A 20,927-nucleotide genomic window follows, 5' to 3' on the forward strand; every position below is an offset into this window, starting at 1 on the left:
TGGTCCCAGGAAGCCCAGGAAGCTTTTACTAAATTGAAAGCCTTGTTCACCTCGGCACCAATCTTAAAGCATCCAGATCCGGCTCTGCCATTCGTATTGGAAGTAGATGCCTCTGAAACTGCCACCGGAGCCATCCTCTCCCAAAGACAGGGGCTCAAGGCCCTTCTACATCCCGTAGCCTTCGCATCCCCGAAACTGACTCCACCAGAAAAGAACTATGATGTAGGTAACAGGGAGTTGTTGGCCATTAAATTCGCCTTGGAAGAGTGGAGGTACCTACTGGAGGGTGCACTCCACCCTGTCATGATCTTCACCGATCATAAGAATCTAGAATACCTCAGGTCAGCCAAATGATTAAAACCCAGACAAGCCCGCTGGGCTCTTTTTTTTCTAGATTCAATTTTCACATATCCTACAGACCTGGCTCCAAAAACAGAAAGGCAGATGCACTCTCTCGGATGTTCCTTGAAACCTCTCAGGCAGCTGAACCTAGCACTATCTTGTCTCCACAAAATTTCTTGTTGGCCATCCAAACTGACTTAATAACTTCTAATAAATCAACGTCCGGTCACTGTACCGACCTAGAAGTACCTTCCTTGGAAAAACATGATGACCTACTCTGGGCCCGAGGAAAAATCTTTATTCCACTAGAAATGAGACCCTTGGCTCTTAGGAATTTTCATGACCACAAACTAGCAGGTCACTTCGGGACACAAAAGACCACTAAACTCGTCTCCCGATCTTTTTGGTGGCCAGGCTGGAGACATGGCTGTAAGGATTATGTCTCTTCTTGCTCTCTTTGCCAGCGCAGTAAGGGTCCAAACACCAAATCCTGGGGTCTACTCAAGCCTCTGTCCATTCTGGAACGGCCATGGGCGGAAGTCTCCATGGACTTCATTGTGGATCTACCTCCTTCGGGGGGGTTTACCACTATCTTGGTCGTTGTCGACCGTTTTTCTAAAATGGCACATTTTTTGCCCATGGTGGGTACTCCTGCTACAGATACAGCTAAAAACATTTTTAAAGAAATTACAAGACTTCATGGTGTACCTAGGAGCATCGTCTCGGATAGAGGTGTCCAATTTACCTCCAAGTTCTGGAGGGAACTTTGTAAAGCCCTGGAAATAAAGATTTGTCTCTCCTCTGCCTATCACCCACAGAGCAATGGCCAAACGGAGAGAACAAATCAAACTCTAGAGCAGTACCTCCATTGTTTTTGTTCCGGTTCCCAAGATGATTGGTCCAATCTTCTGCCATACGCTGAGTTTGCGTACAACAACTCCATCCATACAGCTACCAATCAATCACCTTTTTGGTCAAACTTCGGTTTCCACCCTTCTTTTCTTCCAAACACCATTCCTGAGATATCTGTCCCTGCGGTACAAGACCGCATAGCCCCTATTCAGTTGAACTTCGAAAAAATTCAGGAAGCTATACAAAGAGCTCAGGACAATTACAAAAGACATTATGATAAAGGAAGGAAGGAGAACCCAGTCTACAAAATTGGCGAGGAAGTTTGGCTATCAACTACTAATCTCAAATTACCTCTTCCCTCACGGAAGCTGGGGCCAAGGTTCATTGGACCCTTTAAGATCAAAAGGGTGATCGACTCTGTGGCCTTCGAGCTAGCACTGTCCAACTCTTACAGAATACATCCAGTATTTCATGCCTCCTTATTAAAGCCTGTTGTTTCCAGCCCCTTCTCTGGGAGAGAAGAACTACCTCCCCCACCAGTCGAGGTCGACGGGGGGAGAGAATTTGAGATGGAGTCTATTCTAGGCTGCAGGAAGAGGGGTAGACAGCTCCAGTATTTGATTAGTTGGAAGGGGTACCCTCCTGAGGACAACTCCTGGGAACCCGCTAGGAATCTGCACGCTCCCCTCTTGATCCGAGCATTTCATCAAGAACATCCCGAATTGATGTCCAGTTTGGGCGTCCGGAGTCCGCCCCTCGGGAGGGGGCACTGTCAGAGAAATAATCAACCCGGCCGTATTGGCCGAATGGGTTTCCAGAACGAACGCATGCGCAGTAGAACGATGCGGCGATCGTGGCCCAATGACACGACGCGTGCGCGTTCGTATTAGCACACGCTCAACTTGATGCTCTGGCTGCCTATTTAAAGACACTCAGGTGCTTAGACAGGTTGCTGGTTTGTCTTCAGCTTCCTGTCTGAGTTGTTTCCTGTTTCCTGCCTACTGAATCACTGCTTGACCCAGATCGTCCCTGACTACTCTGTTCTTCTCCTGGACCCGACCAACGGCTTGTTTATACGGATTCTGCCTTGTCTTCAGTGTTTGACCCCCCTTGCTTGTGACCCGGATTTACCTGCTATCTCCTGTGCCTGAACTTCTGCTTGTGACCTGGACTTACCTGCTTTCTCCTGTGCTTGACCCTCTGCCTGTGTCCCGGATCTGCCTGCTAACCTTGTGTTTTATCCTCAGCCTGTTTCAGACTTTCTGAATTGCCAGTCTCTGCACATCTACCAAGACCCTTCAAGGAGTATTACGCAAGTCCCTTCCAACCTGCTGGTAGCCTGTGCCTCTTCGTGCCATCCGCTCCCTGTTCCACCTCCAGGGGGTGGACTGCGCTTAGTCGCAAGGGCGAATCGCTCTCGGCATCTCGGCCTCGGTAAGTACTTACCTGACATGGGGGTATCTGGGGTGTATAGGGGGTCATAGTGCTAGAGCTATAAAGGGTGTAGAGGGGTCACAGTACTAGGTGTATCTAGAAGGCATAGGGTAACAGTGCTGGGAATATCTGGGATATAGGGAGGACACAGTGCTGGGGGTAACAGTACTGGTGATACTGGGGATATAGGGAGGTCACAGTGCTAGGGGTATCTGGTGTGTAGAGGGTTCATAGTGCTGGAGGGGTATCTCCTAGGGTTTTGAAGGGATAATAGTGCTGAGGGTGTTTCCCGGGTGTAGAGGAGGTAACAGTGCTGGAGGGAAACCTGGGCTGTAGGGGATTAGGGGATGCAGAAGGCTCAAAATGTTGGGGCTACTGGGGTGCATAGGGGGTAACAGTGTTGGAGGTATAAAGGGTGTAGAGGGGTCATAGTGCTTGGGGTATCTAAAGTGCATAGGATAACAGTGCTGGTGGTACCAGGGATATAGTGAAGTCAAAGTGCTGGGGGTACCTGGTGTGTGGAGGGTTTACAGTGCTGGAGGGGTATCTACTAGAGTTTTGAAGGGGTAATAGTGCTAGGGGTGTTTCAGGAGTGAAGAGGAGATAACAGTGCTGGAGGGAAATCTGGGCTGGAGGGGATTAGGGGATGCAGAATGTTCATAATGTGGGGGGTACTGGGGTGTATAGGGTGTCACAGGGCTTGAGGTATAAAGGGTGTAGAGGGGCCACAGTGCTGGGTGTATCTACAGTGCACAGGGCAATATTGCTGGGAATATCTGGAATATTATTATTATTATTATTTAAGGTACTTATACAGCGCCGTGAATTTATGCAGTGCTTTACATATACATTGTACATTCACATCAGTCCCTACCCTCAAGGAGCTTTCAATCTATGGTCCCTAACTCACAATCATATACGGGGGCCAATTTAGGCAGAAGCCAATTAACCTACCATAAGGAGGTCACAGTGCTGGGGGTATCGGGAGCATAGAGGGATTACAGTGCTGAGGAGGTATCTAGGGTTTAGAAGAGGTAATAGTGCTGATGGTACTTTAGGGGAGGTAGGAGTGTTGTGGGAATCTGGAATGTAGAATTCTTACAATGCCACTGGGCTGCCTATCTGATGGACCTGATAGGCTACCAAAAAGTAAATTGAAGCAATGCATTTGACAGGCTGACACCTCTGCCACATATTTTGACTTTCTAAAAATGTAAGTCTCACAGGCCTTGTGACTGGTTGCTGTGTTTTCTGTGCTTCCCCAAGCTTAGAAGTACTGGGTTTGTATCTGTAGCAGCAGATTGGCACTGAGTGCACACAATGTATAAGTAGATACCTTCAGATGCTTGGTATCAACCTATAGTGTTCATTTCCTTTTAATATACTGTTGAAACAGATGAATGCCAAGGAAAATATTAAAGTGGCTAATAACATACAGATATCTCAAATTAATTTAAAAAAATCTGTAACATATGGAAAAACAGGAACTCATGTACTTACTGCAGCCAATTTCATCAGAGCTGTCTCCGCAGTCATCGTAGTTGTCACAGGCATAGTGATGAGGAATGCAGTGGGAGTTGCCACATTTGTATTCGTCCTCTGTACATGGTATAGGAGTGGGTGCTCTACCTGGAGTAACAAGCGGAATATATTATATACTTTCATGTATTTACTGCTCACCCACAGAAGTTTCTTCAATAAAAAACTGTGTCACATAATATTAAATCACTAAAATAAATGCAAAAAAGGCAGTAAACACTTAACCTCATTTATTAGTGTATGAATAATAAATGACTGTCTACGTTTGCACCATCTACCAACAGGATATAGATTCCAGCTGTCAGTAGACGAATGGTAATGGACAGCATCTTGATAGAGAAGGCCCTCTGCCTGATATTTATTCCTTTCCACCGTTTTTTAATGTCTCTCTTATAATGACATTGGAAATCTACACAGACACCAGTTTGTAGATAATTATCAGACAGTTTTAGAAGCAGTATGTTAGTAATTGGGTATGTACAGCGTGCGTACAAATTTCATGCCCATATATAGATTATGAAGCCAGTATACCAATATTCATTTTTTCTTCTAGAATGTGAAGGTTTTACATATCAGGGCACTAGTGGACTGAACAACATTTGCATTAATGTCAAAAATGTACTCAACAGATTAGAAAAAGCTGCAAACACTACAATCAGACAAATTGAGTGGATAATGAGAATATTAAGTGCAGCAGCGCTAATCCATATTATGTGTATATATTAGAAAATTGTGCAAGTATGGAAACAGTAAGTATATCACATTGACCGTGCAAAATAAAATAAAGTGCTAGGTGCAAACAACAATAAATGAATATAAATACAATTCATAAATTGAAAACACTAAAAAGTCCATATATGTGAAATGGCATTGTGAATAAATAACCCATGAGGGGCACTGTCCAAACAGGTGAAATGAAATCACAAGTGTTTAGGTAAAAATCAATGTTGAGATTGAAGATATATTTGACCTCTGAAGAATAGGCCACCATCCAGTAAGAAATCACTATGTAAATCCACCACCGATGAAAAAAATTGGATACTCTTACCGGACTTAGTGGACCCAATGCCAGTGGCACGGAGTCAAACAGGAGTCACAAATACATCCAAAAAGCGCAGTAACATGGCGCTAGTTCAGTCTACCCGACCGGTTTTGTTCAACAGAGCATCATCTGGGGCATGAGCCCGGCACACACACGCACTGTGCATATATATATAAGCTTAAAAATGTAATTTAAAAATTTAATTAGTATAATTGATAAAAACTGGTCACACACGGCATCAAGATCAATACTGACATCCAGTGTGCACACCAAGCCTCGATATGAAAGCTGGTATACAAATTGAAGAACCAACAAAAAGGCGCCGGTCACATGAACCAAGCCTCGATTTGGTCGTGGTCCATGTGATCTCGAAATCTCAAAACAAAGGGACACAGAATCAACACGCACCATCTTGTGGAGATATTATACTTCTTCATTGTATACCATCTTTCATATCGAGGATGGTGGCCTATCCTTCAGAGGTCGAATATATCTTCAATTTCAACACTGATTTTTAACATTGATAAAAGTGAGTACACCCCTAAGTGAAAATGTCCAAATTGGGCCCAAAGTGTCAATATTTTGTGTGGCCATCATTATTTTCCAGCACTGCCTTAACCCTCTTGGGCATGGAATTCACCAGAGCTTCACAGGTTGCCACTGGAGTCCTCTTCTAGTCCTCCATGACGACATCATGGAGCTGGTGGATCTTAGAGACCTTGCGCTCCTCCACCTTCTGTTTGATGATCCCCAACAGATGCTCAATAGGGTTTAGGTCTGGAGACATGCTTGGGCAGTCCATCACCTTTATCCTCAGCTTCTTTAGCAAGGCAGTGGACGTCTTGGAGGTGTGTTTGGGGTCGTTATCATGTTGTAATACTGCCCTACGGTCCAGTCTCTGAAGGGAGGGGATCATGCTCTGCTTCAGTATGTCACAGTACATGTTGGAATTCATGGTTCCCTCAATGAACTGTAGCTCCCCAGTGCCGGCAGCACTCATGCAGCCCCAGGCCATGACACTCCCACCACCATGCTTGACTGTAGGCAAGACACATTTGTTTTTATACTCCTCACCTGGTTGCCACCACACACGCTTGACACCATCTGAACCAAATAATTTTGTCTTGATCTCATCAGACCACAGGACATGGTTCCAATAATCTATGTTCTTAGTCTGCTTGTCTTCAGCAAACTGTTTTTGGGCTTTCTTGTGCATCATCTTTAAAAGAGGTTTCCTTCTGGGATGACGGCCATGCAGACCAATTTGATGCAGTGTGCGGCGTATGGTCTGAGCACTGACAGGCTGACCCCTTCAACCTCTGCAGCAATGCTGGCAGCATTGTGTCTATTTGTCTATTTATGTCTATTTCCCAAAAACAACCTCTGCATATGATGTTGAGCATGTTCACTCAACTTCTTTGGTCGACCATGGCTAGGCAGCTCAGTTTCAGGGTCTTGGCAATCTTCTTATGGCATCTTTATGTAGAGCAACAATTATTTTTTTCAGATCCTCAGAGAATTCTTCGCCATGAGGTGCCATGTTGAACTTCCAGTGACCAGTATTAGAGAGTGAGAGCGATAACACCAAATTTAACACACATGCTCCCCGTTCACACCTGAGACCTTGTAACACTAACAAGTCACATGACACTGGGGAGGGAAAATGGCTAATTGGTCCAAATTTGGACATTTTCACTTAGGGGTGTACTCACTTTTGTTGCCAGCGGTTTAGACATTAATGGCTGTGTGTTGAGTTATTTTGAGGGGACAACAAATTTACACTGTTATACAAGCTGTACATTCACTGCTTTACATTGTAGCAAAGTGTAATTTCTTCAGTGTTATCACATGAAAAGATAATCTTTTATTATCATTTTAAAATAATATTTACAAAAATGTGAGGGGTTTACTCACATTTGTGAGATACTGTACAGTGGAACCTTGTTTTACCAGCATAATACATCCCAGGAGAATGCTTACATTCCAAAGCACTCCCATATCAAAGCGAGTTTCCCCATAGAAGTCAATGGAAACGAAGATAATTCGTTCTGCATTGACTTCTATTGCATGCAATACCACATGTGGCCAGAGGTGGGGGGGCACCAGAGAGCCTCGAAAATACTCGTGGACAGCTCGGCTGAACTCGGAAACCCTTGGAAAGGCTCGAAAAACCACTAGGGAACGGAGTATTTCCGAGTGATTCTGAGTATTTCCGAACGGCTCAGAACGGCCCTGAACCTTTCCTAGTGTCATCGGCGCCCCCTGCACCTCTGGCCAAATGCGGTACTGCACACCCCATTGGCTTGAATCCTGTTCGCAAACCGAGTCAGGATTTAAAAAAAAAAAAGTTGCTTGTCTTTCAAAATGCTTGTTAAATGCGTTATTTGTATACCTAGGTTCCACTGTATTTGGGCTTTTTAGTGATTTCAATTTATGAATTGAATTAATATTCATTTATTGTTGTTTGCACCTAGCACTTTATTTTATTTGCACAGTCAATGTGTTATACTTACTGTTTGCATACTTGCACAATTTTCTAATATATACTTATAATATGGATTAGCTCTGCACTTAATATTCCCATTATCAACATTTGCTTGAAGGCAATTTAAAGCTGAACTCCAGCTTTACCTTCAGTCTTGCACAGTTGTACAGGCTCCTCTCCTGTACTAAAATTACTTCTCACATTGTGCATTAGAAGCTGCAGCTAGTCAGATAGAACCTGTCTAATTTCTTGGCTGGAGAACATCCAACGTCATCTAAACCCTTTCCTCCCCAGGTTCATTGTATCTATCCTGTCCCTTCCAATCATTTGATTTCAATTCTTTTAATCATGAAGGCTCAGCATCACATGTGGGTGTTACCTAGAGCAGTCTAAATGTAAATACAGTAAACCTAGGAATGCCCACCCCTCAAGACTGACACTCACTCATCAAGACATTTGGATATTTGTATAACACCTCCCAGGAATCAGCCCACAGCTTGCATCAGGTCTGAGGGCTCATGAGAGAAGTCCTGAAGCAGGATGCCCTGATGTTTGCAGGACGCTATGCACAGCATCCTGCCAGCTCCTACCATCAGTCAGGATCTGACTGCATTGCATAGAAAAAAGTGAAAAAGTTTTATTTAAAAAATCTACTGAACATGTTTATTGGGGGGGGGGGGATTGGGGGGAGTAACCAGGGAGGAGAAAATAGAAGCAAATTAAACTTCAGCTTTAAATGTACTGTTCATTCTGCAAGGGAGGTTGCACATCCCAGCAAAAAATGCTGGGAGGAGAGTTCAGCCTTGTGATCTGTCAATTTGAAGCAGAGCTCTACCCAAAAGGGGAAGCTCTGCTTATCTGCCTCCTCCTCCCCTTCACTGCCAAATTTGGCACCTTTTGGGGAGGAGCGGGTACCTGGTTTTGACGAGTACTCGATCCTACTTCCAGCTTAGTTTGCATCGGCGAAGTGAGCCGGAAGTTTGCCCCCCCCCTGCAGCCGGCCCATTCACAGAGGGCAGCTCGATTTGCGCATGTGCAGTAGGGAACCAGCTGTGGAGCCGAAAATGTCAGTTTCCCTTAGCCGTGATGGTGGCGCCAGCACCTGAGAGCCTATTCAAGAATCAGCTTGGGTGAGGACACTGCTGGATGCCTGAACAGGTAAGTGCCCTAATAGTAAAAGTCAGCAGCTACAGTATTTGAAGCTGCTGACTTTTAATTTTTGGACGATGCGGGGGCGGAACTCCTTTTTAAATCATGTGACCAGCATCTCCTCCAATCCCAGAATTCTCTTTGTTGTGTTACGTAGTGAGACCTCCATGACATACTGCAGGCTCCACACCATAGCCTGCATTTTATGAATGGAGAAACACCGCTGATAGGTGAAATCAAATCAGTTGTTTGTTTTCTTTTGTTTTTTTTTGCTGTGTCCCATTAGGTAGATGTTCCTTCACTTCCAGTCTTGGAGATACAACAGGAAGTGAGGAAATCTCTCCAAAGTGAGCAGAAATGTCTTCTTAGGCCATTGTCACCAGAAGGTGTCCCAACTAGAAGCTTTCCCCATACTTCCATACTTCTAAATGCTTGGAGGTGGAGGCAGGCATTTGGGTCATGTGACCGCCATGATTGGCTGTTACAATGGTCAAATGTGTCACATGATCGGAAAGCTCCCAGTTGCAAATATGCATTGGGAGCTTTACGGTCCCCAGCGGTGAACGTCCTGGGAGCGCACAGGACGCGTGCTTTCAGCACAAAAAACTGTTTACATAAGGCCACATATATGCAGCTTCTCTACGTTATAGCTCACCTGCCGAGAGGCCACATATATGCACCACCTCGGCAGTAAGTGGTTAAATAACATTACCAAACATGCCATACTTACATTGTTCTTCCGTTTCATCACTTCCATCCCCGCAATCATCCACAGTGTTGCAGATCTCATGTCTGTAGATGCAGCGGTTGTTGTGGCACCGGAATCTGAATGGAGGATCACAAGGGATGTCCACTATGTAGTATAAACAGCAAATTAGAATACAAATTGTTATAGAATCTGTTCAACAAGAACACAATCTGTAGAGTCTCTACTTACAGCAAAGGTTGAGCTCTTCATCTGAGTTATCTCCACAGTCATTGTCACCGTCACACTTCCAGTATGGTAGGATGCAGATATGATTGTCACACTCGAACATGGAAGGTGGGCAGTATGTCCCATTGGGATAGCGTGTGGCTACAGAAGAAAGATTTTATAGAAGTGAGCATCCTGTACAAGCATAATCATGTATAAATACACAAATTATATACTACTGGACTGCCCAGCACCCCTGTGTTTGAAAAAATTGGATTTTTGTACTCACTGTAAAATCCTTTTCTCTGAGTTTATTGAAGGATACAACTTTTCTTCATGACGGATGGGTTGGATGTCGCAGCCTTCAGGAGCAAGATGCTAGGTGTAACTAAATTAAAACCACATCTAAGGGGCGGCCTAAATGGTGGTGGCCAAACCCCCATCTATGACACAGAGTTCAGTTAGTAGCCAGCAGTACTACCAGATAATACCAGAAGCACAACCAAAAAAGAGACTGAGTGTGTGCTATGTTCTTCAATGTACTCAGAGAAAAGGATAGTGAGTACAAAAATCCAATTTTCTCTTCCGTCCATTGAAGGACACAGCTTTTATTCATGACAGATAGGATGTCCCAGAGCAGTGCAAGAAAGAAGAAGGGTGGACCCAAAAATAGAAACAACAACAGAGCAGGGAACCATGCTCTAGCAGAACTCAAACTGCCACCTGCAAAAACCTTCTGGCAAAAGCTGGCACCTGCTTTATAGAAACTTTGTAAAGGTGTGAACAGATAACCAGGTAAGCCACCTTGAAAACCTAAACAATAAAAGAAGAATGATGAAACGCCCGGGATGCATTAAGTGCCCTGGTAGATGAATCCATCTGGAAAAAGCGGAAGACAAAAACGCTTGACGTTGTCAAGTTTAGCATTGAATAAAGGAGTCAAAATTTCACGTGGAGGCTGTCGCTGAGAGGTAGACTCTAAGGGCTCTAACCACATCTAGGCTATGGAGAGCCACATCTCTCAGATGAAAGGGATATGGACACAAGGAAGGTAAATAGGTATATTTGTTTAGATGAAAATCCGATACAACTTTCGGCAAAAAAGACAGCCTAGGGTGAAGCATCACATTGTCCTTGTCAGTGGCATCACTAGGGTTGGTGTCACCTGGTGCTGTAAAACATGGTATCACCCCCACCAATAATTTTTGCAAATTGTGTGAGAGAGAGATGGGGCAAGAGAGAGAGAGGGGGGAGAGAGAGAGGGCAGAGAGAGAGGGGGTGGGCAGGGAGAAAGAGTGAGGGGGTCAGGGAGAGCGAGAGGGCATGGAGAGAGATAGAGAGAAAGAGAGAGGGGGGGGCAGGGGGAGAGAGGGGGACAGGGAGAGGGAGAAGGGACAGGCAAAGAGAGAAGGAGCACGGAGAGGGGGCAAAGAGGGGGGGCAAGGAGAGAGAGAGGGGGCCAGGGTCTGGTCAGTGCTCACTCACTTAGATGGTCCTGGGGGCTCACTGGCTCTCTTTCAATGTGTCCGTTTCACAGACGGAGCAGAAAAATCAGGATCTGGACAACCAAGAACTTTCTGGGATGAACTCCCAGTGACTTACAGTAAGAGAAATAGGCTGTCCAGGTGTAGTAATAGATAAAACGAGAAGTGTATTTTCACACTCTAAGCATCATAGAACTGACTGCTGGAGAGAGGCTTTTACATTTTAGCAGCTGGATCTCAACAGCCATGACTTTAAATTAAAGCCAGTGACTGCCCAATCAAGAATTTGAGTTACCTCCAGGGCCACAGCTGAGCTCTTAGTGCTTGATGTAGGCCACCGCAATGGCATTGTCCGATGTTATGTTGATTGGGTAACCCTAGAGTAGGGTTGTCCAACAGGAGAGAGAGAAATGGACTGCCCAAATTCCATAATGTTGATGGGAAGACTGGTCTCCTCTGGAGACCAATGCCCCTGAATGGATAAATGATACCTTACACATCCCCACCCGAAGAGCCTGGCATCCGTGGTGATGATGATCTGCCAATTGAGGGAGAGAAAAGACTTCCCGGCTAATAAGAGTTAAGGTCGAAGCCACCAAATCAAGGACACCTTTGTTGGATATATAATAAGCGGATCCAACAAGCCTGGAACTATGTTCAACTTGATCAGAATCTCTCTCTGAAGAGGTATGGAATGATGTTGTGTGCAAGCAACTTTTGCAAAAACAAATAAAGTGTTCCGCAGGGAAATTAGACGAAGAACATAAAGACACAGTTTCTAAAGTTTCTTCCGTCGAAGGAAAACCATCTGTGTCCCATTGAGGAGATTTACCTTCACTTCCTGTAACATTTAAAACAGGAAGTGAGAGAAAATCCCCCCAAAGTGAGGAAATCCAGGGGTGTCACCGGAGTCCCCATTAGAAAATTTCCCCTATATTACTGTTCTCGTGTCAACCCAAAATTTGGGATTTTCTTTTACTTTCAATGATAACTATAAATAGAACAAATAAAGAGGGTGAATAACCCTATCAAGAGGCACAGACAGCAATAAAAACCTGAAAGGTGTTCTAATCCCTGTGCACTCTATTCAAAACTTTAACAAAAATGTAGTTTAGTTTAGTTATACTTTAACTGTTTCAGTGCCTTCAGTCTAACAGGTGAAATAAAGAAAAAGGAGAAAAGTGGGGGCGGAGGAAGTGTGTGTGTGAGGGGTGGGATGGCAGGAAGCCCTAAAGGAGGCCAGAAAGAAAAAACTAGGAGGAACAAGAAATACCTAAAAAGTAAATTGTTGAACACAACCCCAACCAGGACAATACTTAAGGTTCTAGGGGCAAATCTGGGACTTTTCCAACAAAGAATTCCAGGAGGGAGGGACGACCACCTCTGACACTACATTAATCTGGGTGGCATCAGCCAATACTTCTGTGCAACTACTACTAGTGCAACAACGGAAGGACCCAGTCCAGCTGGCATACACATTTGCCAAGGGGTTGAGTCGCCTCAACCAATCCCCCTATAATGAGGAACTGCATACGCTCGTCTGCAGTGCTAGGGGGACTACCCAAATCTATGATATCCGGTCTGTCACCCAGCACCATGGTTGATTGAAGAGAAAAAATCTTCATCCAAAAAAAAAAAAAAAAATAGATTAAAGGAAGAGAAAAAAATGCAGGTCCTACTCCTGAGGATGCTAGGAAAATACTGAACCCTGTGTTGCAGATGGGGAGGTTTGACCACCCCCAGAGGGCCGCCCCTTGGCATGCTTTTCATTTAGTTGCACCTAGCATCCTGCTCCTGAAGATGGCAATATCAAACCCATCTATTCTGAAGAAAAGCTGTGTCCTTTAATGAACAGAAGAGAAATTTGAACTGCTACAGATTATATGGATGGGTAGAGATCTGCCATACTTGAAAATGGCACCTTTGCAGGGACATGTACATCTGTGGGTCTAAAGAGATATTACTATACAAAAACAAAAGATTTCCCCTGAATGGACTTTAAAGGCACTTGCTCACAAGTATTTAGATACCAAGTATATATGACAGAGTATAAAGAGTAAACAAATTTTTATTTCAACAAAGTATAGGTTAAAAACATAGTGTATCATACATTCAACGGAGCATATTACAAAATTAATAGTTTTTTGTTGATATTGAACATGAATTGTATGGAGGCTCTTTTTCTCACACTGACGCGTTTCGGAATAAACAATGTTTTTATGTCCTTCTTCAGGGATATAGTAGAAAAGAGCAATTCATTTATAACATGGTTCGTTGAAATATTTTAAAACTCCAAAATTGAAAAAGCGTAGGGCGTTATTGCTGGTAGGGTTGTTTACATTGGAACAATCGTGGTTAGTATTAAGCACAATTACTTAATGATGGTCCCATTGTATGGGGCAAGGTGTCTCACCTACCCCCGTCCCTCCCGGATGCGTGCAGGCCGGAGCGATACGCCTTCAGGCGTTACACAAGCTTGATGCTGGGATGCGTGGCTGGCATATCTTAAACTGCACACAAACAGGGTTTCCCTCACTTTCAGCCTCAGTATATCGCTCCGGCCTGCACGCATCCGGGAGGGATGGGGGTTGGTGAGACACCTTGCCCCATACAATGGGACCATCATTAAGTAATTGTGCTTAATACTAATCACGATTGTTCCAATGTAAACAACCCTACCAGCAATAACGCCCTACGCTTTTTCAATTTTGGAGTTTTAAAATATTTCAACGAACCATGTTATAAATGAATTGCTCTTTTCTACTATATCCCTGAAGAAGGACATAAAAACATTGTTTATTCCGAAACGCGTCAGTGTGAGAAAAAGAGCCTCCATACAATTCATGTTCAATATCAACAAAAAACTATTAATTTTGTAATATGCTCCGTTGAATGTATGATACACTATGTTTTTAACCTATACTTTGTTGAAATAAAAATTTGTTTACTCTTTATACTCTGTCATATATACTTGGTATCTAAATACTTGTGAGCAAGTGCCTTTAAAGTCCATTCAGGGGAAATCTTTTGTTTTTGTATATGAATGTTATACTGGATGTGGCACTGTCGATTTTAACCTAGGGAAGCGAATCACCCCTCAGTATTAAAGAGATATTACAGGCTCTTTTTTCCCCCCCAATAAAAAAGATGTTATAATTACCTACTCTGTGCAAGGATATTTCCTCATCTTCTAGGGTCCCCTGCCAGCAGTGCAACTGCACTTCATTCTTGCGCAGTAAATATTCAGGATATGCATGAGCAACATTAACTAAGAAGACAGCCCTCTTTTAGGTCTATCTGTGCTACCCTTGTCAGTTTCTATCTCAGAGTGAAATAGAAATTAACACTGGTCTGCCCCTAATTAACAGAAGGTGTGACCTGTCATACAGGATATGAGCTGTCAGCAAAGAGATAGGAGCATGCAGCTCCTGTTCTCATGTTCTCTGTGCTGCCTGTCATAGACACAGCAGAGCAGAGAACTGATTGCTCCTAATTAACAAAGAGGCTTGCACCCCTTTTGTTAATAGGAGAAGCTCCTGCTTCATTTTTAATGTTGAGAAGAGTGATGCAAGCTTGTGCTTGCACAACTCTTTGTTGATTTCTCCCCAACATGTCTAAAATGTATGCTGATGCACATAAACAAAACAAGTGTGAATGCATTTGTTCTTCAATGAATAAAGCCCTATAAAGGCAATTAATTACAAAAGGCAAAAAGCATTCGCAATTTTTGTTTTGACACTCACGGCAAGCGTCTTCATCTGAAAAGTCCAGACAGTCTGCTGTTCCATCACACCGGAAGCGCTGAGCAACACAGTGTCCACTTCTGCACTGGAAATATCCAGGATGGCAGGTCCTCATTTCTGAACACAAAGAACGACAGAGAGATTAATTGTTATTTCAATGAACAGTGACCAAACAGCCTAACTGAATTTTTATTTTAAATAAACTAAATAAAATCCACATGCATGAAAATAAAAGGCATTAAAACGCTTACATTCTTTTTATTTAGAGAGCAGCCACAGTGTGACTAGAAAATTCTGTCCCCTGCCAGCATGTTGCAGAGTTGGACCATTGTTCTCTGTGTAGAATCAGTGGTCTCTCTGCAGAGGTTTGACTTTCCCCTTCCTGAGTCACAGTTAGAGCTCTCCAATCAGCAGGGAGCATGTAAGACCTTTGCAAAAAAACAACTGGTAGAAAGTAAAAGTCCTTCTTTCCAGGATGATAGCAGGGAACAGGTTTTCTTACTCTTATGCCGCGTACACATGGTCGGAATTTCCGACAACAAATGTTCAATGTGAGCTTGTTGTCAGAAATTCCGACCGTGTGTATGCTCCATCGGACATTTGTTGTCGGAATTTCCGACAACAAAAATTTGAGAGCTGGTTCTCAAATTTTCCCACAACAAAATCTGTTGTCGGAAATTCCGATTGTGTGTACACAATTACGATGCACAAAATTCCACGCATGCTCGGAATCAAGCAGAAGAGAAGCACTGGCTATTGAACTTAATTTTTCTCGGCTCATCATACGTGTTGTATGTCACCGCGTTCTTGACGTTCGGAATTTCAGACAACATTTGTGCGACCGTGTGTATGCAAGACAAGTTTGAGCCAACATCCGTCGGAAATAAATCCAGGATTTTGTTGTCGGAATGTCCAATCGTGTGTACGCGGCATTAGGCTGTGGCTGAGTTAAAGAAAATACACAGTCTGACTTTAAATTCATTTTGTTTTCATAGCCAATTTAAACTACATGTTCACTTGAGCTTTAGGTGTTGATAAAATGTTGGTGATATGCTCATAGTTTGTTCAGAGGAACAATTGAATGTGATTTTTGTCACATGTGTAAACCAGATTTTTTTCTAATCTCTTCCTAGTCAGTTTACCAAAATGATTAGGATTATACATACAGTCATGGCCGCCATCAGGGGGGTACCACTGATACTCCTTGAGGGGACACGGGCACACAGCGGCCCCGGATAGCAGGGAATAAGTGGGGCGGGGAGGGGAGGAGAAAATGCAGAACAATGCCCTGTGTTGGTCTCTTCAGCAACTGAAAGACGGTTTCTCCCCCCTTCCTCCAACTTTCAGCTGCTGGAGGGAGATACACCGACATGGTCGGATCTGCGCCCCCCCCCCCACCCCCTAGTCCAGCCCTCCCTTGGATGCTATGCCTAGTGGCCACTAATCTCTCCCCACCCCCACCCCACTAGCAGAGCTGGGACAAAGGAGCGGCATCCCGGGGCAGTGAGAGGAGAAGTGGGGGAGTTGAGAGAGCCGGGTGGAGGTGCCCTATGTTGTGCTCTCCAGCCTCTCCCTCCTGTCACAACAATACTCCTCCAGCACATTAGACAGGATCGCTCTTAGATGACATCAGACTGTACACACACACAGTTTGATAACCGCCCCCTATCTTCTCCAAGGGCTGCTCATCTCTGAAATGTAGGTAGGGGGCTATAATGAAACTGGATAAAGGGTAATTTAGAGGGGGTTGTGGATTTGTGAAGAGGATTGGGGGAAATTTGTGCAAGGAGGAGGGAATTGGGGGGATTTGTGCCAGGAGGAGGGATTGAAGGGGCATTTTTGCTAGGAGGAGGGAATTGGGGGACTTGTGCCAGGAGAAGGGATTGAAGGGGCATTTTTGCTAAGAGGAGGGAAATGGGGGGACTTGTGCTAGGAGGAGGGATTGAAGGGGATTTGTGTTAGGAGGAGGAATTGGGGGGGGGGGGTATTTGTGCTAGGAGAAGTGATTGGGGAGGGTTTTTGCTAGGGCATACAGTATATATAGATTATTTTCCAGTGCAGGGTTTCTGAAATGCTTTACGTTGTGACCTTTGCAAACAAGAGATAACGTGTCTATAAACTCTAACTATTAGCTTCACTTATTTACGCACTTTTGGTCTGTTACATATATCATAAAGGGTCTATTTTATCTGTTCAAAAGGTAATGTGTTGAACATATGTGACAAGCATTTGCCCATCCTGCATTATGACCGTATTTTACTTAATTATAGAGATTTCCTATAATTGTTAGCACCATCTAGTGGCCATTATGCTGAATTTTTCTTGAAATAACACAATCGAAAAAATATGACATTATGACCATTACATGTGGCTGAGGAAAACCACAAATTCATCAAGTACAGGGGAATGCTCACATTTTTTTTATACATAGACCCCCTCTACCTTTACCCAGAAAAGGTTATTACACAAAGTATGTATACTTTATACATATATATACATGTGGCTGAGGAAAACCACAAATTCATCAAGTACAGGGGAATGCTCACATTTTTTTTATACATAGACCCCCTCTACCTTTACCCAGAAAAGGTTATTACACAAAGTATGTATACTTTATATATATATATATATATATATATATATATATATATATATATATATACTATATATATATATATAGTTGGTGAGGTTGAAAAAAGACACAAGTCTGTGTGATTTTATGTCAGTATTACATTGTATATCCCTGTGTGTTGCAGTCGTTCAGGTGCTTATCTAATAGATTCTTGAAATTATCAATGCCCCCCGCTGAGACCACCGCCTGTGGAAGTGAATTCCACATCCTTGCCGCTCTTACAGTAAAGAACCCTCTACGTAGTTTAAGGTTAAACCTCTTTTCTTCTCTTTTCTTCTTATTTTAATGAGTGGCCACGAGTCTTGTTAAACTCCCTTCTGCGAAAAAGTTTTATCCCTATTGTGGGTTCACCAATATGGTATTTGTATATTGAAATCATATCCCCTCTCAAACGTCTCTTGTCCAGAGAGAATAAGTTCAGTGCTCGCAACCTTTCCTCATAACTAATATCCTCCAGACCCTTTATTAGCTTTGTTGCCCTTCTTTGTACTCGCCCCATTTCCAGTACATCCTTCGTGAGGACTGGTGCCCAGAAATGGACAGCATACTCTAGGTGCGGCCGGACCAGAGTCTTGTAGAGCGGGAGAATTATCATTTTATCTCTGGAGTTGATCCCTTTTTTTTATGCATGCCAATATTCTGTTTGCTTTGTTGTTAGCAGCAGCTTGGCATTGCATGCCATTGCTGAGCCTATCATCTACTAGGACCACCAAGTCCTTTTCCATCCTGGATTCCCCCAGAGGTTCTCCCCCCAGTGTATAGATTGCATTTTCATATTTTTGCCACCAAAATGCATTATTTTAAATTTTTCTACATTGAACCTCATTTGCCATGTAGTTGCCCACCCCATTCATTTGTTCAGATCTTTTTGCAAGGTTTCCACATCCTGCGGAGAAGTTATTGCCCTGCTTAGCTTAGTATCGTCCGCAAATACAAAGATTGAACTATTTACCCCATCCTTCAGGTCGTTTATGAACAAATTAAATAGGATTGGTCCCAGCACAGAACCCTGGGGGACCCCACTACCCACCCCTGACCATTCTGAGTACTCCCCATTTATCACCACCCTCTGAATTCACCCTTGTAGCCAGTTTTCAATCCATGTACTCACCCTATGGTCGATGGCAACAGATCTTATTTTGTACAGTAAATGTTTATGGGGAACTGTGTCAAATGCTTTTGCAAAATCCAGATACACCACGTCTACGGGCCTTCCTTTATCTAGATGGCAACTCACCTCCTCATAGAAGGTTAATAGATTGGTTTGGCAAGAACGATTCTTCATGAATCCATGCTGATTACTGCTAATGATACCATTCTCATTACTAAAATCTTGTATATAGTCCCTTATCATCCCCTCCAAGAGTTTACATACTATTGATGTTAGGCTAACTGGTCTGTCCCAGGGATGTATTTTGGGCCCTTTTTAATTATTGGTGCTACATTAGCTTTTCTTCAATCAACAGGTACCATTCCAGTCAGTAGACTGTCAGTAAAAATTCGGAACAATGGTCTGGTAATTACTCGACTGAGTTCCCTAAGTACCCTCGTGTGCAAGCCATCTGGTCCCGGTGATTTATTAATGTTAAGTTTCCCAAGTCTAATTTTAATTCTGTCCTCTGTTAACCATGGAGGTGCTTCCTGTGATGTGTCATGAGGATAAACACTGCAGTTTTGGTTACTGAAGCCCCCCCGATTCCCTCGTGGAGACTGAGATGAATAAATTCCATACCTTAGCCATCTCCACATCCTTTGCAACCAGATTTCCTTCCTCATTCTTTATGGGGCCAATATGGTCTGTCCTCCCTTTTTTACTGTTTACATACTTAAAGAATTTCTTGGGATTTTTTTGCTCACCTCCGCTATGTGTCTTTCATGTTCTATCTTAGCCGTTCCTATTGCACCCTTACATTTCTTGTTGCATTCTTTATAAAGTCTGAATGCTGATGATGATCCCTCAACCTTGTATATTTTGAAGGCCTTCTCCTTTGCTTTTATATGCATTTTTACATTGGAGTTAAGCCATCCAGGACTTTTGTTCGCTCTTTTAAATTTATTACCCAATGGGATGCATTGGCTAATGCCCTTATATAATATGCTCTTAAAGCAAACCCATCTCTCCTCCGTGTTCTTTGTTCCTAATATTTTATCCCAATTTATGCCTTCTAGCATGGTTCATAGTTTAGGGAAGTTGGCTCTTTTGAGATTCAGTGTCTTTGTATTCCCCTTATGTTTCCTATTTGTGTGATTTATGCCGCGTACACACGGTCGGACTTTCCGGCATACTTGGTCCGGCGGACCAGAGTGTGCCGGACAATCCGCCCGTGTGTAGGCGCCGGCGGACTTTTCCGGCGGACTTTTTCCCAAAAGCCCGCCGGACCTAGATTTGAAGAAAGTTTTAAATCTTTCCGCCGGACTCAGTTTCGGGCGGAAAGTCCGCTCGTGTGTGTGCTGGTCCGACGGAAAGCCCGCTCGTGTGTATGCTGGTCCGACGGACCAGATACGACACGAAGGCAGGGTATTGCATCTCGCGCTCGCTGCAATAGGAAAAACACATTTTCCTATTGCGGCGAGCGCGGGGCATACCAGGCCCTTAGGTCTGGTATGGATTATAAAGGGAACCCCCTACGCCGAAAAAACGGCGTGGGGTCCCCCCTAAAATCCATACCAGACCCCGATCCGAGCACGCAGCCTGGCCGGTCAGGAAAGGGGGTGGGGACGAGCGAGCGCCCCCCCCCCCTCCTCCTGAACCGTACCAGGCCGCATGCCCTCAACATGGGGGGTGGGTGCTTTGAGGGAGGGGGGCGCCCTGCGGGGCCCCCCACCCCAAAGCACCTTGTCCCCATGTTGATGAGGACAAGGGCCTCTTCCCGACAACCCTGGCCGTTGGTTGTCGGGGTCTGCGGGCGGGGGCTTATCGGAATCTGGGAGCCCCTTTAATAAGGGGGCCCCCAGATCCCGGCCCCCCACCCTATGTGAATGAGTATGGGGTACATGGTACCCCTACCCATTCACCTAGGGAAAAAGTGTAAGTAATAAAACACACTACACAGGTTTTTAAAATAGTTTATTAAACAGCTCCGGGGGGGGGATCTTCCTCCGGCTTCGGGGGTCCCTCCGCTTCATCTTCTCCTGGCGTCTGGTTGGTTCTTCTCCCGGTGTTCCAGTTCTTCGGCCGGCTCCTCTGCTGTCTTCAGGTAGCTCTCTTGCCAGCAGAGGTCCGGACTCCTGGGCTTCTGGGCTTCTGGGCTTCTTCTCTTCTCTTCTCTTCTCCAGATGTTGACACGACGCTCTCTCCGGCTGGACTGCTCC

The 20,927-nt window shown here is 44.2% G+C and overlaps 1 protein-coding gene across 1 annotated transcript in view; it reads right to left on the reverse strand.

Annotated features, from left to right (window-relative positions):
- LRP2 (LDL receptor related protein 2) overlaps positions 1 to 20,927 on the reverse strand; it is a 375,159-nt gene that overhangs the window by 54,758 nt on the left and 299,474 nt on the right. The window contains exons 60-63 of the mRNA XM_073634007.1: positions 14,984 to 15,100; positions 9,781 to 9,918; positions 9,574 to 9,696; positions 4,129 to 4,257 (exon numbers count right to left, since the gene is read on the reverse strand). Coding sequence (XP_073490108.1) covers positions 4,129 to 4,257; positions 9,574 to 9,696; positions 9,781 to 9,918; positions 14,984 to 15,100 — 507 coding nt within the window. The remainder of the gene's footprint in view (positions 1 to 4,128; positions 4,258 to 9,573; positions 9,697 to 9,780; positions 9,919 to 14,983; positions 15,101 to 20,927) is intronic.

Source organism: Aquarana catesbeiana, linkage group LG06 (assembly GCF_042186555.1).
Source record: "Aquarana catesbeiana isolate 2022-GZ linkage group LG06, ASM4218655v1, whole genome shotgun sequence".
In the NCBI taxonomy this organism is placed as follows: domain Eukaryota; kingdom Metazoa; phylum Chordata; class Amphibia; order Anura; family Ranidae; genus Aquarana; species Aquarana catesbeiana.